We start from the raw sequence: 20,262 nt of genomic DNA, 5'->3' as shown, positions 1-20,262 counted from the left end.
TTTTTCTACTTTAATTACATGCTTCGAGAAGTTTTAGATAACTTTCCGATTTCCCTCGATAGACTTTGCAATCTTTGAGATTGATAAAGTTTGTTTTTTCTCGATTCCAAGATTGGTCGGACTGCTTTCTTTTTTAAATTTCTTTCGACGTCCTGTTATTATAACGAAGGTTTGCAATGCTTCTAAAGTTGACTATTCGTTCGATATAATACTATCGACTCCTATCATTCAATAACAAGTGTACCTTTTATAAACGTCACTGTAGCGCCCCAATTCTACAAATCTATTGATTTTGTCAACCTATATTCTAAATGGAGTAAAAGAAGATTATTGGAAACTCAGTTTCATAAAATATCGTATAAAATTGATGTACTCGTCGAAACCGATAACATTGCAAAGTAAATTCAATAAATTTTGCTATCATTTTCAAATGCTATATTTTATAAACAATGATTTATTCGATATCGTTAGTTTTACAACAATGTCGAGCGCAGTTAATAAAACCCGGTCTAAAAACTTTTTAAATAAGATACAAGAGTTAACCGCCATTATCCGTCATTGTCCCATTTTTGGGACACTTTTACAAATTTCTTTCTTTTAAAAACTGCGCAACTTCTAAATAAAATACAGACATTAAAATAGTGAGAACTATTTTAATAAAACTAATAACCTCAATTTAATTTTTTTTTGTATTTTTGAATTGCGACGGGTAATGAGTTAAATACATTCGAAGTATATCTAATACTCTAACTAAAATAACTAACAAATTATACAACTGTTATAATGGAAAAGTGAATTTTTAGAAATAAAAATAGTGTACATTACTCTCGTTACTCTACGCCGATGAGAATGTCGATATTAACTAGATCCACGACTGATAATTAGATCAGTGTAGAAGAACGTCACAATTGTTTCAAATAATGATGTGAAATATTTATTTCAAAAATCTAATAAAATCTAATAAAATAACGTGTCGCTTAGAAATCAAAACCACCCTCGAATCTCAACGAACAGTAACAATCGATGCACTCCGACTATGATAAAAAGCAAATACGAAATGACGCGTTTCATAATCGTCGCTTACTTTGAACGTATAGCAACAAAACGATAAAGCCGCGTGGCCGTTACGCGAACAAAACGAAAGAGCGGAGCAACCGCGTTCTTCGATGCTGTTTAAAAGAGTCGTTGACCTCGCCGCTGAAAAATGTTTAAACAGCTGTTCGACGAACAATGAACTCCGTGAACAAAATGCGATCGGATAGCGGAGTTTCTATGCGCGTACTCGAATCAACTCTGGCCAGAGCAGGGGTAAACGATAAAAACAACGATTGTAAATGAATGGCCCGCCAAACTGCCGCCTCTTACGGTTCAAGGAAAATGCGGCGCCGTCTGCTGCGGCTAATTGTAAGGAAAGTTTCTAGGGCAGCAAGAGCATCAAGATTTCCGTCGCAACTTTTACACTCGAGAAGATTCTTTTATCGGAAGTATCAACTAGAAGCCGGGCGATGTTGTATGAAAGGCCGGGCTACGAGAGAGAGCCGGAGAAATTGCTACGGCCACGGCAACGACGGCGCGTGGTTGGCAAGGGGCGGCCGAGGGTGAGGGTGGGTGGGAGGGGGGGAGGAGGGCGAGAGGGGAAGAAGGAAGTCGGCAGGTGAACAGAGCACGATAAAACTAACGTAGCCGGAAGAAAAGCAGCTTTTTGTCCCGAAAACTGTGCACGGGCTTTCAGAGCGTTTTAAAATGACGAAAAGGTTACGTTACGGAGCACTCGTGGTACGCTGCGAAATCTGCGCGTACTAGAAGACAGGAAAGACCGCTGAAAGGGAGGGAAAAAGTCGGTGAAAGACCGTGCGCCCCGGGATAAAGGGGGACGGAGAGAGGAAAGGGAGAAACAAAGAGGGCGGGGAAGGCGGGGCTCGTCTTAACAGCGAAGATACCGTGGGGAGGAAGTTTCCGTTGAAAGTTTTTCTCATATTTCTAACAATCACCCCGTCCTTTTTCGCCTTGCCCGGCCCGGGACTTATTCTCTCCTCCTTGCCGGCCATGCCCGAGAAATTGAAACGACCAACACCTCCAAGAGAACTCGACACCATCGGGGAGAGAGCCGCGCGTTCAACTTCGCTCCGAGACGAGCGAAGAAAGCGACGCGAACGGTCTTCGACGCGTTTTCTTCCGCGAAACCGTCCTTCGGGGAGAAACGCCCGGCCGCGGACGAATCACGGCTACGACGCAATCTCTGACCCCTCGCATCGCGCTGTTATTGTTTTGATGGAGCTTCGCGAAACGATCCGGCCAGAAACGAGACGTTTACGTTTAGCTAAACTGCCAGCGTTCCGGCGGCTCTGAATTTCTTGCCTTCCCGCGGCTCCGGAGCGAGCTGTTGAATGCAGACAGACGGGAATGTCTGCTTCGTTTCTGCTTCGCGTGCTTTAAATATTGGACAGTCGGATAATTTTCTGCTGTTCGGTGGCAGATTTCGAATCTAGTAGACGGTGTACAGTGACGCCCGTTAACCCTAGAAAGATAACCATATGACAACGTACGTAAAAGATAACCATACGCTTCAGAGGCGCATGCTTTTCTAAGGCGTCAATTTTATACTAACAATGGATATTTATTTAAGTTAATCTAGTCATTTTAAAGGTTTGGCATTATTGTAAAAATAAAATGCATTTATATTATATTTTTTTATATTTTAAGTAATTTTAAACTTAAATCACTAGACCTCTATGAAAAATTAACAAAAATCAACAGTCTTCGCAGGCGCCTCTGCGACGTACGTTATCTTTCTCGGGTTAATGTTCGGATATTTTTCAAAATGCAATAACCTTTTTAGAACTGGGCTAAACGACTTGAATTTTTTTTAGATGGTAGAGCGACCATAATTATAATACTTTCTTGAAATGTTGCTATCGCTTAGAGTGACGAAAGGAAAAGAACTCTCGCTTTTTAACTTTTCTTATCTGAGCCTACAACGAAAATTTGAAAAATGTATTTTGTAGATATCGGTAAGTTACAAGTGAAAAAATACGTGCGCGTGATTGAAAATTGCACTATAATACAAAGTATTTATGTTTATTATGTTGAAGGATATAATAACTGCAAATGCGAAAGAAAGTAAAAATTGCAGAATTCGATCAATTTGACGCCAATAAGGTTACAGAGTTGGGAAAAATTTTAATCGGATGACAGATAATCGGATAATTGTCTAGATAAACCTGCATCCGAATGTCATTTTACTCGAATAAGAATTCATTCGTACAGGAATTCGTACGAAAAATAATCGATTTAAAAAAGAATAATCGAATACAAAGTATTATTTTTGTTATAATTTATCGATCTATTTCTTCCATATTCCCTTTTACAAATGTTGCGTCGAAAAGTTTCATGCTTTTAGGTGGATCGATCATTCGTGCGTAACTGAATAATGTTTCTACATCTGTTAATGAACGGCAGAAACTTATTCGAGCACGGAACAACATTTAGTACAGAAACTAAGATAATGCACAGCTTAGTAATTTTAGTGTAGTAATTCGATCAAACATGTGCCCGATACAATCGATACCATATAAGGCAATTGCTAGATTAGGTAATAGGGTGATCTGTTCAGTGAATGGGCACTTAAGCTGCGCGTTTGATAAAATGATCATCCGCAAATCGCTATTTAATCCCCTGAACGATATTATCGTGAGCGACCTGTTTCACTATTAAGTTCGTACCTCTCTGAACACAATTCCAGGATTTTTTATGATCCCGTCTCGGTGATCTTTCGTGCGTTTTCCGGGTCCCGTAAAACGGACCAGGGGAGCGTACGACGTGACAGTACTCACGCACGCGTTGACTTGATAACAATACCTTTAAGTACCATTTACTTTTACCAATTCAATATTACAAACTTGCAATTAATTCAATATTATAACAATATCCGATTTTTATCGGATTTTTTCGAAACTTCTATAAAACTTTAATTGGACAAATATTATTTTATTATTTTGGGTGTGTGTGGGGGGTGGTTGGAAAATTATATTTTATTATTTTAAAAGGTATTCCTCCATAACCAATATTTTCAAAGTATTGCAATAACCTAGACTAATTACGAAACTGCACAAGAATATACCATAATAAATTGGTACATCGATACAATTGCATTACGAAGTCGTATGTCTTTAATGAATAGCCGGGGCAAACGAACGATACAATAGAAAAAACATTATGAAATTGAATGAACAGCTTACACAATTGTGTAATATATAACAACAGAGTGTAACTCTGTACAAAGCAAATACCGTTTCACGATACTATAAATCAACCGCGGACATTTATTCAAATGAATGCTTTCACGTTTATGCAAATGTTTCTTTCCGAACAATTGGAATTCACAGTTAACATATCACCTTTCATGTTGAGCATTATCTGGTCACAAATGAAATGAAAATTTCGTTTCTTGATTAATTTGTAACATATCCAATCTTTATAAATCAGCCAGAAAATTAATCGTAGCCTCGAATTTAATGAAGTTTGTTAATAGCGGTCGGTAGTCCTTTCTCGAAAGGAAAAGGTAGGTGTGTAGCCTGACGCTACTATACTTCAATTAATTTACGGTAAGCTCAAGAGTTTACTAAAGTTACTATCCAAAAATTCGCCCTTCAGCTTAGATGCAATGATATTCACTCTATATCTAAAAGATCTGTCAACATTTTCTAATACCAGGTTAGCTTTCGAAGTGCTGCTTCGGTAAAATTTGCAACATTCAAAAGCAACAAAACATGTCGGGGATGTTCATTCTTGTTAACTCGACGCTCCACAGTTTCCAAAAAATTAATCACTTTATTACTCGCACGGAACGCATAAGTAAACAATCGCATAACAGGAGAGGGAAAAAAGCTCCCGAATGGACGCTTGTGACACAACTATGTTAGGCAATTACTATGCGGAAAAAACCGCGCTATCTAAAACCCAACCGTATGTAGCCGATCTCCAACACTTCTCGCTTCTAATCTCGGGCATTAAAAGACACGTCCGTGAACCGGAAGATCATAGATTTGTCGGAGCATCGAACCAATTCGCTACTCTTATCCGACGAATTCGTGAGATCCGAGTGGAAAGTTTCTACCACGTGACTCTATATCGTAAGATTAGTCGTTCTCCGGTTTTTGAAACGCCCCGTGGAACATTGCCGAACCCGTGCCACGGTCATAACGAAACTTCTCCAACTTGTTGCCCGCACGCGAAAACTTTTCTACCGACCTGCACGCTGTAAAATCGCTCCCGTCTCCCCTGCACGATCATAGTTTTTCACGAACGTTCACCGCACCGGTTCCAAGAGGGCTAAACAACTTTCGCAACTTGTTGCCACTGACTTACTACTGGCCGGGGTCTATGTAGTATTTGGCTTCTAAGATCGACCGCTCGTGTCTTCTTTTGCTCCTCGACTTCCCACTTTTCTCCGACTGTCTCGTTAGCTCTGCTAGCTCGTGGTAAACCGCTTCGTGGATTCCATGTTTTTGTGACCGAAGATCTTTGCGGTACGAGAGCTCTACGGTAGTAAATAGCACAGATTTTTGTTGTTCTTTCGTGTCCCTTGAACGAATCTTATAGTGTACCGAACCTACCGAGCCGGTCAAAATGAAAGGTTTCACATCTTTTGTTATAAAGTCGCTAAAATTATAAAGATTCTTTCCTAGAATGATAAGCTTCTCAAAGCTTGCAAGCTTGAAACCGCGCGACAAGACCTGTATTTATTATAAAGGTACGTGTCGATATTTCAAGATAAATATTAAATTTGGTTGGGAAAAAATCATATTCAATTGCATGAACCTTCGCTTAGAAAAAAGAAGCGAGATTTGAAAAAAGAAAACGGAGCAATTTCATGAAACTAGAAAAATAAAAGCGAAGTTTACACTGCGCCTGGCTCGATACGATTGCCGAGCGCGAAAATTGTTCGTTTGTCATAGTTTCGAACATCTAGTTTTTCGTATTTCAAGCTGCGAGAGAAACTTACCAAAGTTTTCGCGAAGGTCATCGGTCCACGGTGGTCGCTATATCGAACGGTAGTACATCTGTATTAAACGACACAGTTTTTATTGAACGTGACATATGTAATAGATATGAAGGACGTATCAATTTGGTATGTAATGGCGTAGCGTTTCGTTCTCGCAGTTATGAAACTCTGCTGGTTCAATTTCGACTTTCTGTATCGACGAATTAGCTTCGGACTGAACAAACTTGAAGAGGATACGTAGACTTTAATCTCGACGCTACAAATTCTATCTTTACCGTTTCCAAATCGATCCTTCGATACGTTAGATTGGCGTACAGTCGTTTTAAAGCGCCGTTTGCTCACCGATTATTTGCGTTGATTTATGCAAATGGTTTTTGTTTCCGCGATATCACAGTGTCTATATTTAACGTTGTCAAATCAAATACGAAACAAAGCACGAAGCCCGTTAGTAACGTTATCGAAAATGTTAAAAATATGGTACATCAAATTGAAATATCCGCTACAAAACCGTTCGCATTTTTAATTAAAGCCCCTTCGATAACCCAAAAGGTATATTATGCATAAGCTAATTACGCAATTGATCTTGCGCCGTGCGAACAGTCGTATCTACAAATACAGCTATCGCTGGGTTCCGCTATTGAAAATACTAAATACGAAGCAGAAATTTTCGTAATCGCCCATGTCGATCAGCGGTGGCAACTACGTTTATCCCGCGCGCAACAAATATATGGTAAACAGGAAATTCGCAGGACATCGTTTACAGATTAATGCAACACGGTTCCGTGTCGCGGAGTGTGTCCGATCAATCTCGATGGCGCGAGAGTTTCAATTTTCAGCATCGACGCCCGTGTCTCCCGCTTAATTTGATAACAACTATGACGTCGCCACTTGATTATACGCGCGAAGCATAAACGCTAACAGTCGAGTCTCGTTCTTCGGAGCGCAGCAATCGGCGGTTAACTGGTTCGATATCGCTCGCAGCGCGTACAAAGAAATGGCGACATTGACATTGCTCCTCGGGGCTCTCGTTCTACTCGCGATCTACGTGGTCAAGGCGTTCACCTTCTGGCAGCGACGCAGGATCCCGATTCCGGAAAGATGCTGGCCATTTCTGGACCACATGGGGCCGGTGTACATGGTCGCGAAAAGCATGATAGACCACTTCGAGGATCTGTACAACGCGTGCAATAAACACAGCATGTTCGGCCTGTACAACGGATTCACGCCCGCGTTGGTGGTGCGCGAGCCGCAGCTGATAAAAACAGTCTTGCAAAGCAGCTTCGCGAACTTCCACAGGAATGGTTTCCAAGTGTCGCCGAAGGAAGATCCTCTGTTAGCCATGAATCCGTTCTTCTCCGTCGGCGAAGCGTGGCAGCACGGAAGGAAACGATTCACCAACGCGTTCTCCAACGCCCGCCTGAAATACCTGTACGCCGCCGTGGCCGAGGTGTGCAAGAAGCAACAAGCGTTCTTGGAGAAGCAGCTGAAGTCGCGGGACAAGTACGAGGTCGAGCTGAAACACTTCTTCGGACGGTTCACAGCCGAGTCCGTGGCGAACGCCGGCTTGGGCATCGAAGGGTACAGCTACGAGGACAACCCGCCGCCGAACGCGTTCCACTCTATCGGACTGGGGATCTTCGACCCGAGCTTCTTCAAAGCGTTCGTGAACAACCTGTTCATCTACAAACCGTGCGTGGCCCGATTTTTCAGGATCAAGTTCGTGGAGCAGAAAGTGGACGCGTTCTTCAGACGTATCGTGCGGGAGAACTTGGAGTTCAGGCGCAACGATTCGACGTCCAAGCAGGACTTCTTCCAGCTGATGATCGACATGGAGAAATCCGAGGGCGAGATGAACGAGGAGAGGATCGTCGCTCACGCGCTCTCCCTTTTCATCGATGGTTTCGAGACTACCAGGTTGACGCTGACCTTCGTCTGCTACCATTTGGCCAAGTATCCCGAGATTCAGGAGAAGCTGCGGAACGAGATTCGGACGACGATCGCCGAACACGACGGCGTCCTAACGTTCGAAGCGCTGAAGGATTTGAAGTACATGGACCGAGTGATCAACGAATCGCAACGACGGCATTCGGCCGTGATATTCTTGAAGAAGGTATGCACCAACGAGTGCGAACTGGTCGGTTCGGACGGACTGCGCGTCCGCCTGGAACCTGGCATGGACGTGTACGTACCGGTTGCCCCGATCCACCATGATGCCGAATATTGGAGCAATCCGGAAGTGTTTGATCCGGACCGGTTCAGCGAGGAGAGGAAGCAAGACATACAGAAGATGAGCTTCCTTCCGTTTGGCGAAGGCCCACGCATGTGCGTCGGAATGAAGATGGCAACGTTGATGATGAAATCCTGCTTGGCTGCTTTCTTGAACAATTATGAGATTAAATTGTCGCCGAAGACCGCGCTACCGTTGAAGTGGTCCAAATATTATTTCTTGCCCGAGCCCGTTACCGGCATTTGGGTAACCGTTTCGAAACTGTGAAGCATTCGATAGCTCTGTTTCTTATTCGTGTTCCGATATTTTAGGTGTAGCTGACGGATTTATAAGCAAGGATTTCCAATTAAAAAATCTTGACTTTATTATTACACGCGCTGTCTCGTTTATGTTTAATCATTCCACTCTGTTCGATCGTTCCAAGTTGTTTCCACTGCGATTTCGGTTTCCGATTCTTCCTTACCTCGTATTCGAACTACTTTCGGTAATTATTTACATGGTTATATTATTATAGATCGCATTTATCGCCACGGGGCGTATTCCTATACGCGAAATTTAATGAAGCAGTAGCTACAGTTTTTCGCGAATATTTTTTACTCTTTCTTACGAAGGACAGAGTTGTTAGAATCGTATAACATATTTAAATCTCATAAAAATCGGAGGGGTCTTCTTCTGTAAATAATTATTCTTTCGAATCGCTGTAATTCAATCGAATCAAATATTCTTTTGTTCATCGCCGTGTATGAGCTTTCAACTCCTCTCGGCAGCTCGCACGTTTCACCGAGTCCACGAGCTGGAAACATTCTCGCGTAATAAGCTCGTTCATATGTGCAGCGAAAAATAAATATACTCTTTAAATCTCTCGATAATTGTACTGTTTGTTCGAAGCATTTTTCCAGCACGTTCACAACGTCCTGAAATTTTATTTCCGTGTCCGCGTATCGTATAATATCTTCGTAGCTGCGCACAAGCGCGATACAAAAATGATTTGAATAGCCAGCTTTAGGCTACGTACACGATTTATGAAAATCGAGGAGTGATCGATATACGCGACGTGTCCCTTGTTGTGTATACACCTAACTACGAAACATTTTTCCTCGAGAGCCGAAGGTGAATTTAGCCGACACCGATCCCATAATCTCGCTGAAGCATTACCCTCCACTTTCTTGCGACGCATCTGAACGACCATCGTCGGGGCACCGAACGTCGACCAATCTATAATCAACCCGTAATTTGTTTTTGTTGGTCATGAAACGACAACGATGGTCGACGCTAATGCGTGTCCTATCCGCTTCTTCCTGCTCTAGAGCTGGCCGAGCCGCGCGATAAATTCGGAGTATCTTGTCGTGCACAGCCACCGACGGATTCATCGGCGTATTTTAGAGGACACTCGAGTCACCTGAAATATTCATCTCATCCCGGCCGGGAGGGTCTTGAGTCAGGTCTCTCCCTCTCACGAGAGCTCTGAGTTTAAAGTTTAAGGAGACCTGCCTGCCGTGTGCCGTTGTGCGACGTCGTCGTTGTGTTCCTGCTGCCGGGGGGAAGAGCCGCGAGGCCGTTCGAGGTCGATACAGCTTCTTCCGCCTGCCATGCCGTCTGGATAATTTCCCTGTGCAACTGTGCAGTTGCATCGCTTGCGACGTACTCGCGGACCGGTGAATCCGTCTCGCTATTATCCAATCATCCGAGTCTCCAATCCGGATACAGTCGGTCATAAAAGCATTCTCGAGATTCTCGATAGATATTGCAAAATGCTCCGATATCTAGCATTTCTTGCGGACGTTGATTCATTTGTTATCTAAAAGTTGCACAAATTCGTTAATAATTTATCGGATTACCTTTTGCCCGTCTCTGCTACGAGCAACGACAACAAGAAAAAACAAGCTAAAATATTTTTGAAGCGATATCATTAACATAAATGCTGTTAACGAAGAAGACTACGTACTGCTGTAATCGCGCAAGAATAAAAAATGCTAAACTATTTTAAATATTCCTCGAGTGAACGTTACTTTAAAAATGAAGCATCAAAATCAAATATTTCAAACATTCCTTTCCGCGTCTCCGATAAGCTAAATTGATATTTTCTCGATTTCATCTTCTTCGAGAGAAAGACTTTGAAAATATGTGTTACGATTCGTAAAAATAGTAAAGTTGTAGCAATTTGAAGTTGAGAAGAACGCGTTCAAAGCTTTTGGTGCCAATTATGTAAAAATGTGCATGCTTACAGTGTCCGTCTGTAACGTATAATAGTGAACAATTTCAAACATCTACAACTTCATTGTTTTTACAACGCGAAGTAAATGATTTTGTACGCATAATTTCGAAGGCTTTTCCTCTAAAAAGATGAAATCGAAAGAAAACAATTTTTGTCAGTTCTAAACCGAAACGAATACCCCCTTCGGACGAGCGAATATATAGCCAATTAATATTCGGAGCCTCGTCTGGTCCGTGGAAAAGTAATTAAACGCGAATCAACGGGTCCCCGCGTTCCTAGACAAATAATAAACGCTCATCGCCCGCCATTTACTTGGCTTTACTTTACTTTACTTCTCTCCCGCGAACCCCCCCCCCCCGTCGCGATCCGAATAAGAAGATGAAAAGTAAATTTGCGGAAATGCTGTTTAATGTTTAAGATTCACTCGAGTGTAGGAGTATTAAATTATTGCGAAAAAAAAGCAGAAGCACTCGAGGAGGAGCAGCCCCTGAGAAGAAGCTGCGGAAGAAGCCCGAAGTCGTAAAGGGGTTGGTCTCCGGCAGTCGGATCAAATAAATGCTGTCTTGATCGGCAGAGCAAACACGTCCGCTTTCGCGAAGAAAAAAAAAAGGAGGGAAGAAGAGAAGGGAAAACAGGGCGGTTCCTTGCGAGAGTCACCGTTCGCGAGACCGTAGTCTCTTATCCGTTCCAGATTTGCCCGCCACTCGTTTCTCTCTCCCATTTTATTCGTGCCGGTCCTTCCTCGCCGACAAGGGCGGCAGAGTCTGCAAATTCAATCTTACCAGCGACTTCTACCGACCTACACAGTTTGTTCCGCCTATTGATTCCGAGTCCGTTCTCCGGCTTACCTTCGCCGGACCTTCGTCGGCTTCGCTTCATGGAAACCGACCCCCGGCGCGGCCAGCGAACGGAGCCACAAAAGGTCAGATTCTGGAAGCAGCCCAATTTTTCGCGAAAGGAAACTTCGTCCGAACATAATCCTTCCCGTTTTTCCCAATTCGCCGGGGACAGTCCGTCCACGGGATACCTGGAAACTCGCGTTGTAATCTCCGACGAGAATTTAACCTATGAAGAGAGAGAACTCGTCTAGCTGGCTGAAACAATCGATATTTTAGTTACGGAAACGAATATGATAAATATCTGCAGAATTACGTTGATCTCTAGGTTTAGGCTCGTCGTACGCTTATACTTTTCTACCTAAAATTTAATATTCTTTCGAAAACAATGCATTGTGCAGATATAGCGAATACGACGTCGCCACCTCCCCCTTAAAATTCTATAACTTTTTTATTAAAAAACTTTTAATTAGACGCATAATTTCAAAGTTATTCGGGGTAGTTCGTGCAATTTGTGCAATTCATTCTTTGTGCATTGGAAATATTTGATTTATATATGTTCCGAATATGTCGTAAAGTATTTTGTCGTAATAAATTACCGACAAGCGAAAAGCGATATTTTTTTATTTGTTTAAGCGCGTGATAATGTTAACTTCTTACTGTGAAAAATATCCCCATTGTGAAACGAGTTGTATAAAAGTTAAATTCCCGGTATACGGGATAAAAGAAATTCCGAAAAATTGCTGCAATTTTCGCGCATCGACCTGTTTTTGCCGCGAAAGAAACTCCGGAATTTGGCATCGGCGCAGTCTTAATCCTCCTTAACTTATTAATGCGCATTTCGTATCCGAATGCGTATAGCCGTGATTATTTCTCGGACGACTGTCGGAAATCCCCAGCGTGGAGGAGCGTATTCCCGAATATTCATAGTTCAAGGCGAACTTTCTGATGACTTGGCGCGGTGGCAGCGCGGCTGCGAAGAGATTGTTGTTCCGCGGTGAGAATTATCTTTCGCGCACCGAGATCGATCAATGATACAGAAGCGGTTCGTTAGGATGGAGTGACGTTAACGAAATTCGTAGCATCTTATCGCAGCATCCGCGTCTTCGACTCGCAGAATGCGTGGAGCAACTCGTGCAACAACCCCCAGCGTTCCGCGAAGATCTGATTCCGGCAAAGTGCTGGTAACAGTGAGATCAAAGGAGGATGCGGATATTCATGGTACCGGGGCCATGGTTGCCCGACCCGTGCAAAGTGCAAATGCCACCGCCATGGATGCACATAAACGGTAATCCACGTGCAATGTGATTAATAATAATTTGCCGGTCGGCATAAGCGGAACCGATTAGTCGGCTTAGCCAAGCGTTATGGTAATTGGGAGCTATTACTCGCAGAGTGCTCTCTCCCTCGTCCCCTTTCTCTTCTCTCAATTTCTCACCTCTCTCTCTCTCTCTCCCTCTCTCTCTCTTTCTCTTATCACTCTCTTTCTCTCTCACACACACTCTCTTTCTCCTCTCACTTATTTTCTCTCTGCCCCGCTCTGCCGCACATTCTTTTTCTCTCGCTCAGTCTCTGCCTCCTCTCACCGATTCTCTCTCTCTTTCTCTCTATTTTCCTTCCACTCATCCATCCTCACCACTCTCTCTCTCTCTCTCTCTCTCTCTCTCTCCCTCTCTCTCTCTCTGTCACTCTGTCACTGGACTAAATGACTTGAATTTGGTTTAAATGGTTAAAAGACTAGCCTACCAAAAGGCTAGACAATAGCTAAAGTAATTTTTTTCAATTTTATTATTATTTAGAACGACAAAAAAATAAAAAAACTCACGTTTTTTTTAACTTTTTTATTCGACCTGAGCGTATGTCGAAAATTTGAACGATACGTTTTGTAGATCTCGCTCATTGAAATCAGTTAGCGCATAGTCAAGCTACAGGGTTTGAAGATGTCAAGATCTCCAGATTTTTCATAGTCTGTAGTCGAAGATGTGAAAATCTCTCGATTTCTCATAATATTTCGACGAAAGTGGTGGGAAACTGCGATTTTCGTTATCTTTAACAGCACGTAACTCGTATTAATGTCAATCGATATCAACAAAATTTTCGCCCCTTGATACGGAATAAGTTCTATTTGAAACGCCGTGTGGAATAATGTACCTATAATTTAGGAGATCATCGCGTGAATAAATTAAAATTGGACACTCCGTATAGTATGGTATCTAATAAGCTCCAAATTCGACACGGTATGCTATTTGTATTCAATCTTGACAAAATCATGATTGAAACTACGCAAATGATTTGTGTTGTCCATAATGAAGGAAGTGTGACTGACAACTCATTCGTCTGTCATGGCTGCATCTGATTACCATTTATTTAGGTCGCTGGAACACCATTTAGCATGTTCCATATTAGCTGACAGTGTGCGAAAATGTATCATTGTATTTATTAGTTTACAGTAGACCAGCTTTTATAAGTAAGATCTTCGATAATAACGATATATAGAATTTGTATTTTGCCTTAACGTCGAAATGAAATCATTTTTATAACTAATACTTGAATGGTTAATACGATCTAATTAAAAACTTTAAATAATTAAACTACTAATTAAACTATTGATCTTTATGCCGATTCTCGTTCTTATCAATTGTATTACAAAAATCGGAATCGCGAGAAAAATGTTTTTGTGAATTAAAAAAATTCATTACCACACGTGAACATATCAGAGATGATATTTTGAAGAAAAGAATGCTTAAAATCAGTTCGTTCTTTTTTTCAATACTACAGGGAAAGGAATATTTCTACTTAAAAAATCTTCATGCCTCGCTAAAACAATTGATTTGTATTTTACGAAACCAATTTTACTTTTTATTTCGAAGAGATTTTATCGAGTGTCTCCACTTCTTCGGCTACTATGTAAACATGTACCAATGTTTTCAACGGAACTTTGCGGAAACCTATTTTGACGTAAGCATGTCATAGGACATGTTAAAATTGCAGTAGTAATATTAAGTGGTAAAATTAAATAAAAATTGAAATGCAAGAAATATAATAAAAGGTATAGAAAGTGGTTATAAAGAAATTTTATAAAAAGTTGAGTAACATTTTTAGAATCAACGGTAAACATTGTACCATTTGTAACTGTAAAAGTTCCGTAGAAATGCTAAAACAACTTAATAAGTTATCTAGTGAATCGATGGTGTTTAGTATAGGTGACCTAATACTTTTTGAAAGATGACAGAGGAGCGTTGCAGTCGGCGCATATACCTCTTGATATATCAAAATCATCGTTGTCTTTGTAATGCATAAGGAGACTCGTTTAAACGCTACACCCTGTATATTTTATCTATCTCGTCGGCAGCGTTTAAATCGAGTTTCCTTTGGCCAACCTGTACCGGTCTTGCCTTCCTTATCCGACTCTGATAGCTTACCACTTTGACCACCGTGTACATTCTACACATCTCTGCGGCGCTAATTTGAGAATCCTTTGACAATCCTATAGACTCGACCTATCCTATCTGCCCGATCTACTTTACATATCCTGTAAACCTCGTATCTCATAGCTGCTTCATCCAATCTATCTATTCTGCTACCTTGTCTATCCTGTTTTCTATCGTACTCGGAACACCTGCGTGCCTTGTCTTTCCTCCTATATCCTTTCTAGCTAAACTGTTCCATCTAACTCGCGTATCTTATCTATTTCATCGCCGCATCCTCCTATTCTGCAAATCCTGTACCCCATACATACCTTATACACCGTATGCACTATGTACACCCATCTATTCTACCCGCAGTAGCTGTCCTTTGTTCCCTTTGCCTCCTGTATGCTCTACTTTGTTTACCAAATGCACTTTGACTGTATCGAGCGCAAAGCTTTCCAGAAAATGAGTCCTTAAGATAGGCTGATCCGACGCGAAGATTAGCGAAGAGAATCGATGAACACCACGGGCGAATAGCGCAATTGTCGCTATTAATTAGCCGTTTCATCCTGGATACAGTTAATTGAAATCTGGAACCAGATAAACGTGCCTTTGAATTTTCGCTTTCACAAAAATACGTAAATGGACCGCAGGTCAACCGAATGCCCCACTTCGCAGAACGTGAGTTAATCTACAAGAAATAATATCGCCCAGGTGTAATACGATGTTGCATTTGCGATACAACAAGCATTTATGTAAACTAAGCGAGATTTCGTACGATAACCGGCTGTACAGAATACAATTACATTCCATTTATCTTTTTTGCATTATCCAGGAGTAACGATGTTATCTTGTTGTTTATACTCGTAATTTGTTTGCGAGAGTAAATCAGTGATTCCGACATAACCTATATACGAATACGCGCGGTTTCAACAAATTTGATTACAGACGAGAACAGTTTTTGAATATGTTCAAATACATTTTCGTGTTACTGTACAGGGTGTCCCAACATTATTGTACAAGCGGAAAATGGGGGGTTCCTGAGGTCGCTCGAAGTAACTTTTTCCTTAGCGAAAATGCAATCCGCGGCTTCGTTTACGAGTTATTAACGAAAAACCGTGACCAATGAAAGGCGAGATCAGCTGGTGCGCGACCGCCGAGCCAATGAGCGGAACTGGGCTTCGCGCGCTCGTTGGCTGGGCCGCCTGGCCGCCAGCCGAGCTCGCGTCTTATTGGTCAGTGTTTCTTCGTTAATAACTCGTAAATCAAGCCACGGATTGCATTTTCGCTAAGGAAAAAGTTAGTTCGAATCACCCGAGGAACCCCTCGTTTCCCGCTTGTACAATAATTTTGGGACACCCTGTATACTTGCGCTGAACTCCCCGCATCCGAAGTGCGAAGTAAACAATCCAGGCAAAAAGAAAGAAAGTCTTTCAGGTCAAACTGTTTCTCCAGAACAAAATGTCTTTCCAGCTCTCACCGTGTTCTCACCTTTTCTTTCGCGTCATTATATCATCGTGTTCACTGACCGTTTCGATCCCCTTGTACCGGTTCCCCCGTCAAGTCGCATTACTTCAGATCATTCCCAGCTCCCAGCAATCCTACGATAGTCCATGTCGCGGGGAATTCCTGTCATCTGTCCAACTCTCGTTCGATTTTCCGTGTCGGTGAACAAGCGCTCGAGTCGATACTGCGCGAAGACGGATCCGTCTGGTTGAATTCAATCTATCGAGCGAAAAAGCATTTTTAGATTTTCTTCGGCGGGGGATATATCGCGAGTCTGAAAAATAAGCGTCCTTGAAAAATTGGAAAGTAAGACGTTAAGACCCGAGGATAAAACGATTACACGATTCCTCGAGTGCATAATACGTTCGTTCGGAGACGCCGTCGCGCAAGACGTATCCGAGCGATCGCGTACTCGCCAACGTCTCTCACCAAAATATCTTACGGACACGGTTTTTAAAATGTTTCATCATCTTTGTTACGAATACTACGTTATTATCGTAGAATACAGGCAATATTTCCTAACACTTTGCCGGCCGCACTGTTTTTAAACATTTCTTCGCTTGGCGCCGGCACCACTAACTCTGTTACTTCGCTTGTCGCCGGCTGTTTTTGAGATTATTGGGAGATGATAAATTCCAAGTTTTTCTAAGAACTTCACTGTCCGAAGATTCTGCTTCACTTTCATTTGTCGGATCTGCAATGTCTTCTTCCCAATCCGCAATGTCGATTGGAACGTCGGACAAGTCGTCCGCGCATTCCTCGTAAATAACAGTGTCTTCTCCTTCGTCTGCCATCATAAATGGGTACAAGTACTCATAAAACAAACACTTGCTGACGTGTGTAACTTATTCCACGTATAAAGCTGTACAGCTTTATGCTAAAAATACTGTACCGAGACGGTACGGAACAAAAGCAACAACAGAATCCCACAGATCATCAAGAGAATGCAAAGGATACAAAAGTGTTGTCGTCGGTCACTGGGCGATATCGTGCACAGGACACCATTGCAGTGTTGCCGGCCGCCGAACGATACTTTGCACGCGACACCACTGTGGTGTCGTCGGCCTTCAGGCAATACTTTGCGATGGTCACCACTGTGGTGTCGCCGGACGGCATAGTGTTAATAAACGACGTTGTAACAAAAGTTAACACTTAGCCGACCGCACGCGCCACAGAGCCCTGTACACCGCGCTCGGGAAAGCCAAACTGCACTGTCCACCGCGCATTTTTCTGAGGCAGCACGGACTGAAATTCGCTATTTGAAATCAAAAACGTCCGAAAATTATTTATGCGATCAATTATATCTTACGGTAACAATTTCGTTCAACGATTTCACATATTGCTTATACAAAATTCGAATTTAAAAGTTTATAATAATTATTTTTTAATGGTTATTCAAAAAGTATAGTTAATAGAGTCAGAAAATTAAGGACAGTAAAGATGACGGATAAATAACGTAACTCAAATATGGAACAAAAAAGCAGTAATATATCGTGATGTTCAGGCATTGTGTTGATGCGTGCAGATCGACCATATGCTTCGGTTCAACTTCAATATCATCTTCTGTCCAATCATCGACGCCATTGACAATAGCATTTGATTCCGAGTCATCGGCGGAATCATCTTCCGATTCACTCAAAAGGATTCGTCGATTAGTCCGATATATGGGAACGATGGTGCTATTATTGTCGTCAACTTCACAATCACTTATCAGTAGATCAATGTCTTCAGAACAGTCTGATAGTATGTCCATAAACAACTCATCGCTTGAATTGTCACTCATGTTTCTGGACATTTTTAGGGATATTTTTTCTATACTTCGTTTCACACCACTTGTTGAGAGTCACAGCAAGGAGCTTAGCTTCTACACTAATATTTGCAAGTTGAGCGGAGTCTTATATATTCGAAAAAGTCGTGAGAGTGGGGTGTAGGTAGCATTTCGATTTCTAATGGGTGTGGTGTTGGTGTGCTGGTGTGCATTTTATTATATGTTGTACTCTACAGAAATAAGAAGCTCTATTAGAGAAAGAAGCGTTCCTCAGGTCAAAATGGTAGATCTACCCGATCGGTCGGCTAAGTGTTAAAACTAATCGCACATGCAGGAGCAGTATATAAAAAGTACAGTTTAAGAATTTCAAAATCGAGAAGTTCATAGAAAAGGATTACACCAACTTGTCGTCTTTGTATCGAATCATTCAATCGTCGTTAATTCCATTAAAAAATATTTATGATATACGATAGATATCTACAATGTTTTAACGTTATCCGAGTCGTAGTTATTTAACGTGTGTTTATAATTAATGTGGCATTCGTGCAACAATTTTCTCACGATTTCGTTGTTGCGTAATTAGAGATACGAGCAAGACATCTAGCAATAGAAGAAAGATTGTACCATCGGGGACTACCCGGAAATATCTCTTCCCGGCGACTCGCCACTGAACCAACAAGTAGTCCACGAAAGAAATCCATTTCTAAGGTTACAGTAGTAATTGTTCCCGATTACTGTACTTCACACGTACGCTCGCAAAGAGTTGCGGTTGCGGAGCGAGTCCATCTCACTTGATAACTTCCTTCACGTACCGTGAAGCCAAATGGGAAAAAGCTTCGCGCTCTTTGCCTCAAGTTTGCCAAGTGTTTCCAGTTCGCTCGCAGTCTCCCGGCAACGCGACTTGACAAAAAAGGCCGGGAGAAGAGAAAGAGAGAAAAAGAGGAAGAAAGAGAGAAAAGGCACCGTCCTTCTCCCCTCCCACCCCGGAACACCCTTTACTCCTTCATTTGCTCGGCCAACACGCCCGTCTCACAGTATTTCTACCCAATTAAGCACGAATTTTTCTCGTAATTCGTCCATTAACTCGCATTTTAATTACGCTTCCACGCAATAAAGTCTCGCGCGAGCGAATTAAAACATAACTTGCTAATTAGCCCGTTAAGCACGGTACGTCCAATCTCGTTCAATATTGAGCCGGAGAATTAGCGACTTATTTAACGAGACTTCGAGTCGCCGCGCCAGCGAAAAACTTCTACGAACTCGCTGTTGTCGAATTTTGCCCGCTTTTCTCGTTTGCCAAGGCCTAGACGCTTCGTACTTATAATTTCTGCTAACTTTCACGTACTTTTATTTGTCTATTCCCGTTGCTGTCGGCTGAGTCTACTGTTCCTTGCAACGATCAGAGTTGCGTAGAAGTATAATTGAACTACCAAAGGAATTATAATTACAAAGTAATTCGATTACATTATAATTCATAATTCAGACCGCCATTGAATTAAATTACAAAGCAATTCGATTACATTGTAATTTTACACCACTACATCCGTACGTCCGATACTCGTCGTTACAAAATGCAAGAAAGATGGTAAAAATTCGGATTCGTATTTCAATTACATTATATGCCAATTTCACTGTAATTCGCTTGCATTATATTTGAATTACATCGTATTTCAACTACACTCGTGATTAAAATAATTTCAATTCAATTACGTAATTGAATTACAATGGAATTCAATTAGCACATCCAACTATTTAGGAACTCGGAATGCGGACCTCTAATTTGTTTTACGGAGAACCATGTGACGTTTCGGGAAAGTATTTAACACGTTATATTTTTATGATGCTTCGGCTTATTGAGTTTTAAGCAAGTTGAGAAACTCTGTATCTCTTTTTCTCTTAAATGGCAACCGACGCTTCAAAAACCACGAGTAAATTACAAACTTTGTGCAGAGGTTGCCCAACTCTGCTTGAAACTTTGCATTTACTGTGAATTTTTATGCAGTTAGACATTTCCATTTCGGGATCTGTACGGCCATGCGACGTTATTAGAGTCTTTGGCCGTTTTTAGTAGATAAATCAAGAAAAAACGATGCTACGTGGAACAACTTCGTAAATGAAAAACATATGCTAAATCAATTTAGGTTTCGTCACAGCGAATACGAAATTATGGGCGTCGGAAGTATGTGACGCATGCAGCGGACCTGTTAATTTATGCATAGCGTTATTCCCTAATTAGTGCTCATGAATTAACATTCTCCACAAATTTGTTGACGTTCGAAACAAACATACATACTTA

General features: G+C 41.7%; 2 protein-coding genes across 14 annotated transcripts in view; both read left to right on the top strand.

Moving 5' to 3' along the window:
* Positions 1 to 20,262, top strand: part of Dscam2 (Down syndrome cell adhesion molecule 2) — a 205,638-nt gene that overhangs the window by 97,539 nt on the left and 87,837 nt on the right. The gene's annotated exons all lie outside the window — the stretch shown is intronic.
* Positions 6,912 to 8,602, top strand: LOC117218380 (cytochrome P450 9e2). Its single transcript, XM_033466709.2, has one exon. It carries the CDS (start codon positions 6,999 to 7,001, stop codon positions 8,496 to 8,498), a length of 1,500 nt encoding a protein of 499 aa, XP_033322600.2. The 5' UTR covers positions 6,912 to 6,998; the 3' UTR covers positions 8,499 to 8,602.

This window comes from Megalopta genalis, chromosome 4, assembly GCF_051020955.1.
Source record: "Megalopta genalis isolate 19385.01 chromosome 4, iyMegGena1_principal, whole genome shotgun sequence".
NCBI lineage: Eukaryota > Metazoa > Arthropoda > Insecta > Hymenoptera > Halictidae > Megalopta > Megalopta genalis.
This window is presented reverse-complemented; position numbering and strand designations above follow the sequence as displayed.

What these genes read in the sequence shown, in the direction of transcription:
- LOC117218380 (XM_033466709.2), top strand. Translation starts at nt 6,999, where the DNA reads ATGGCGACATTGACATTGCTCCTCGGGGCTCTCGTTCTACTCGCGATC.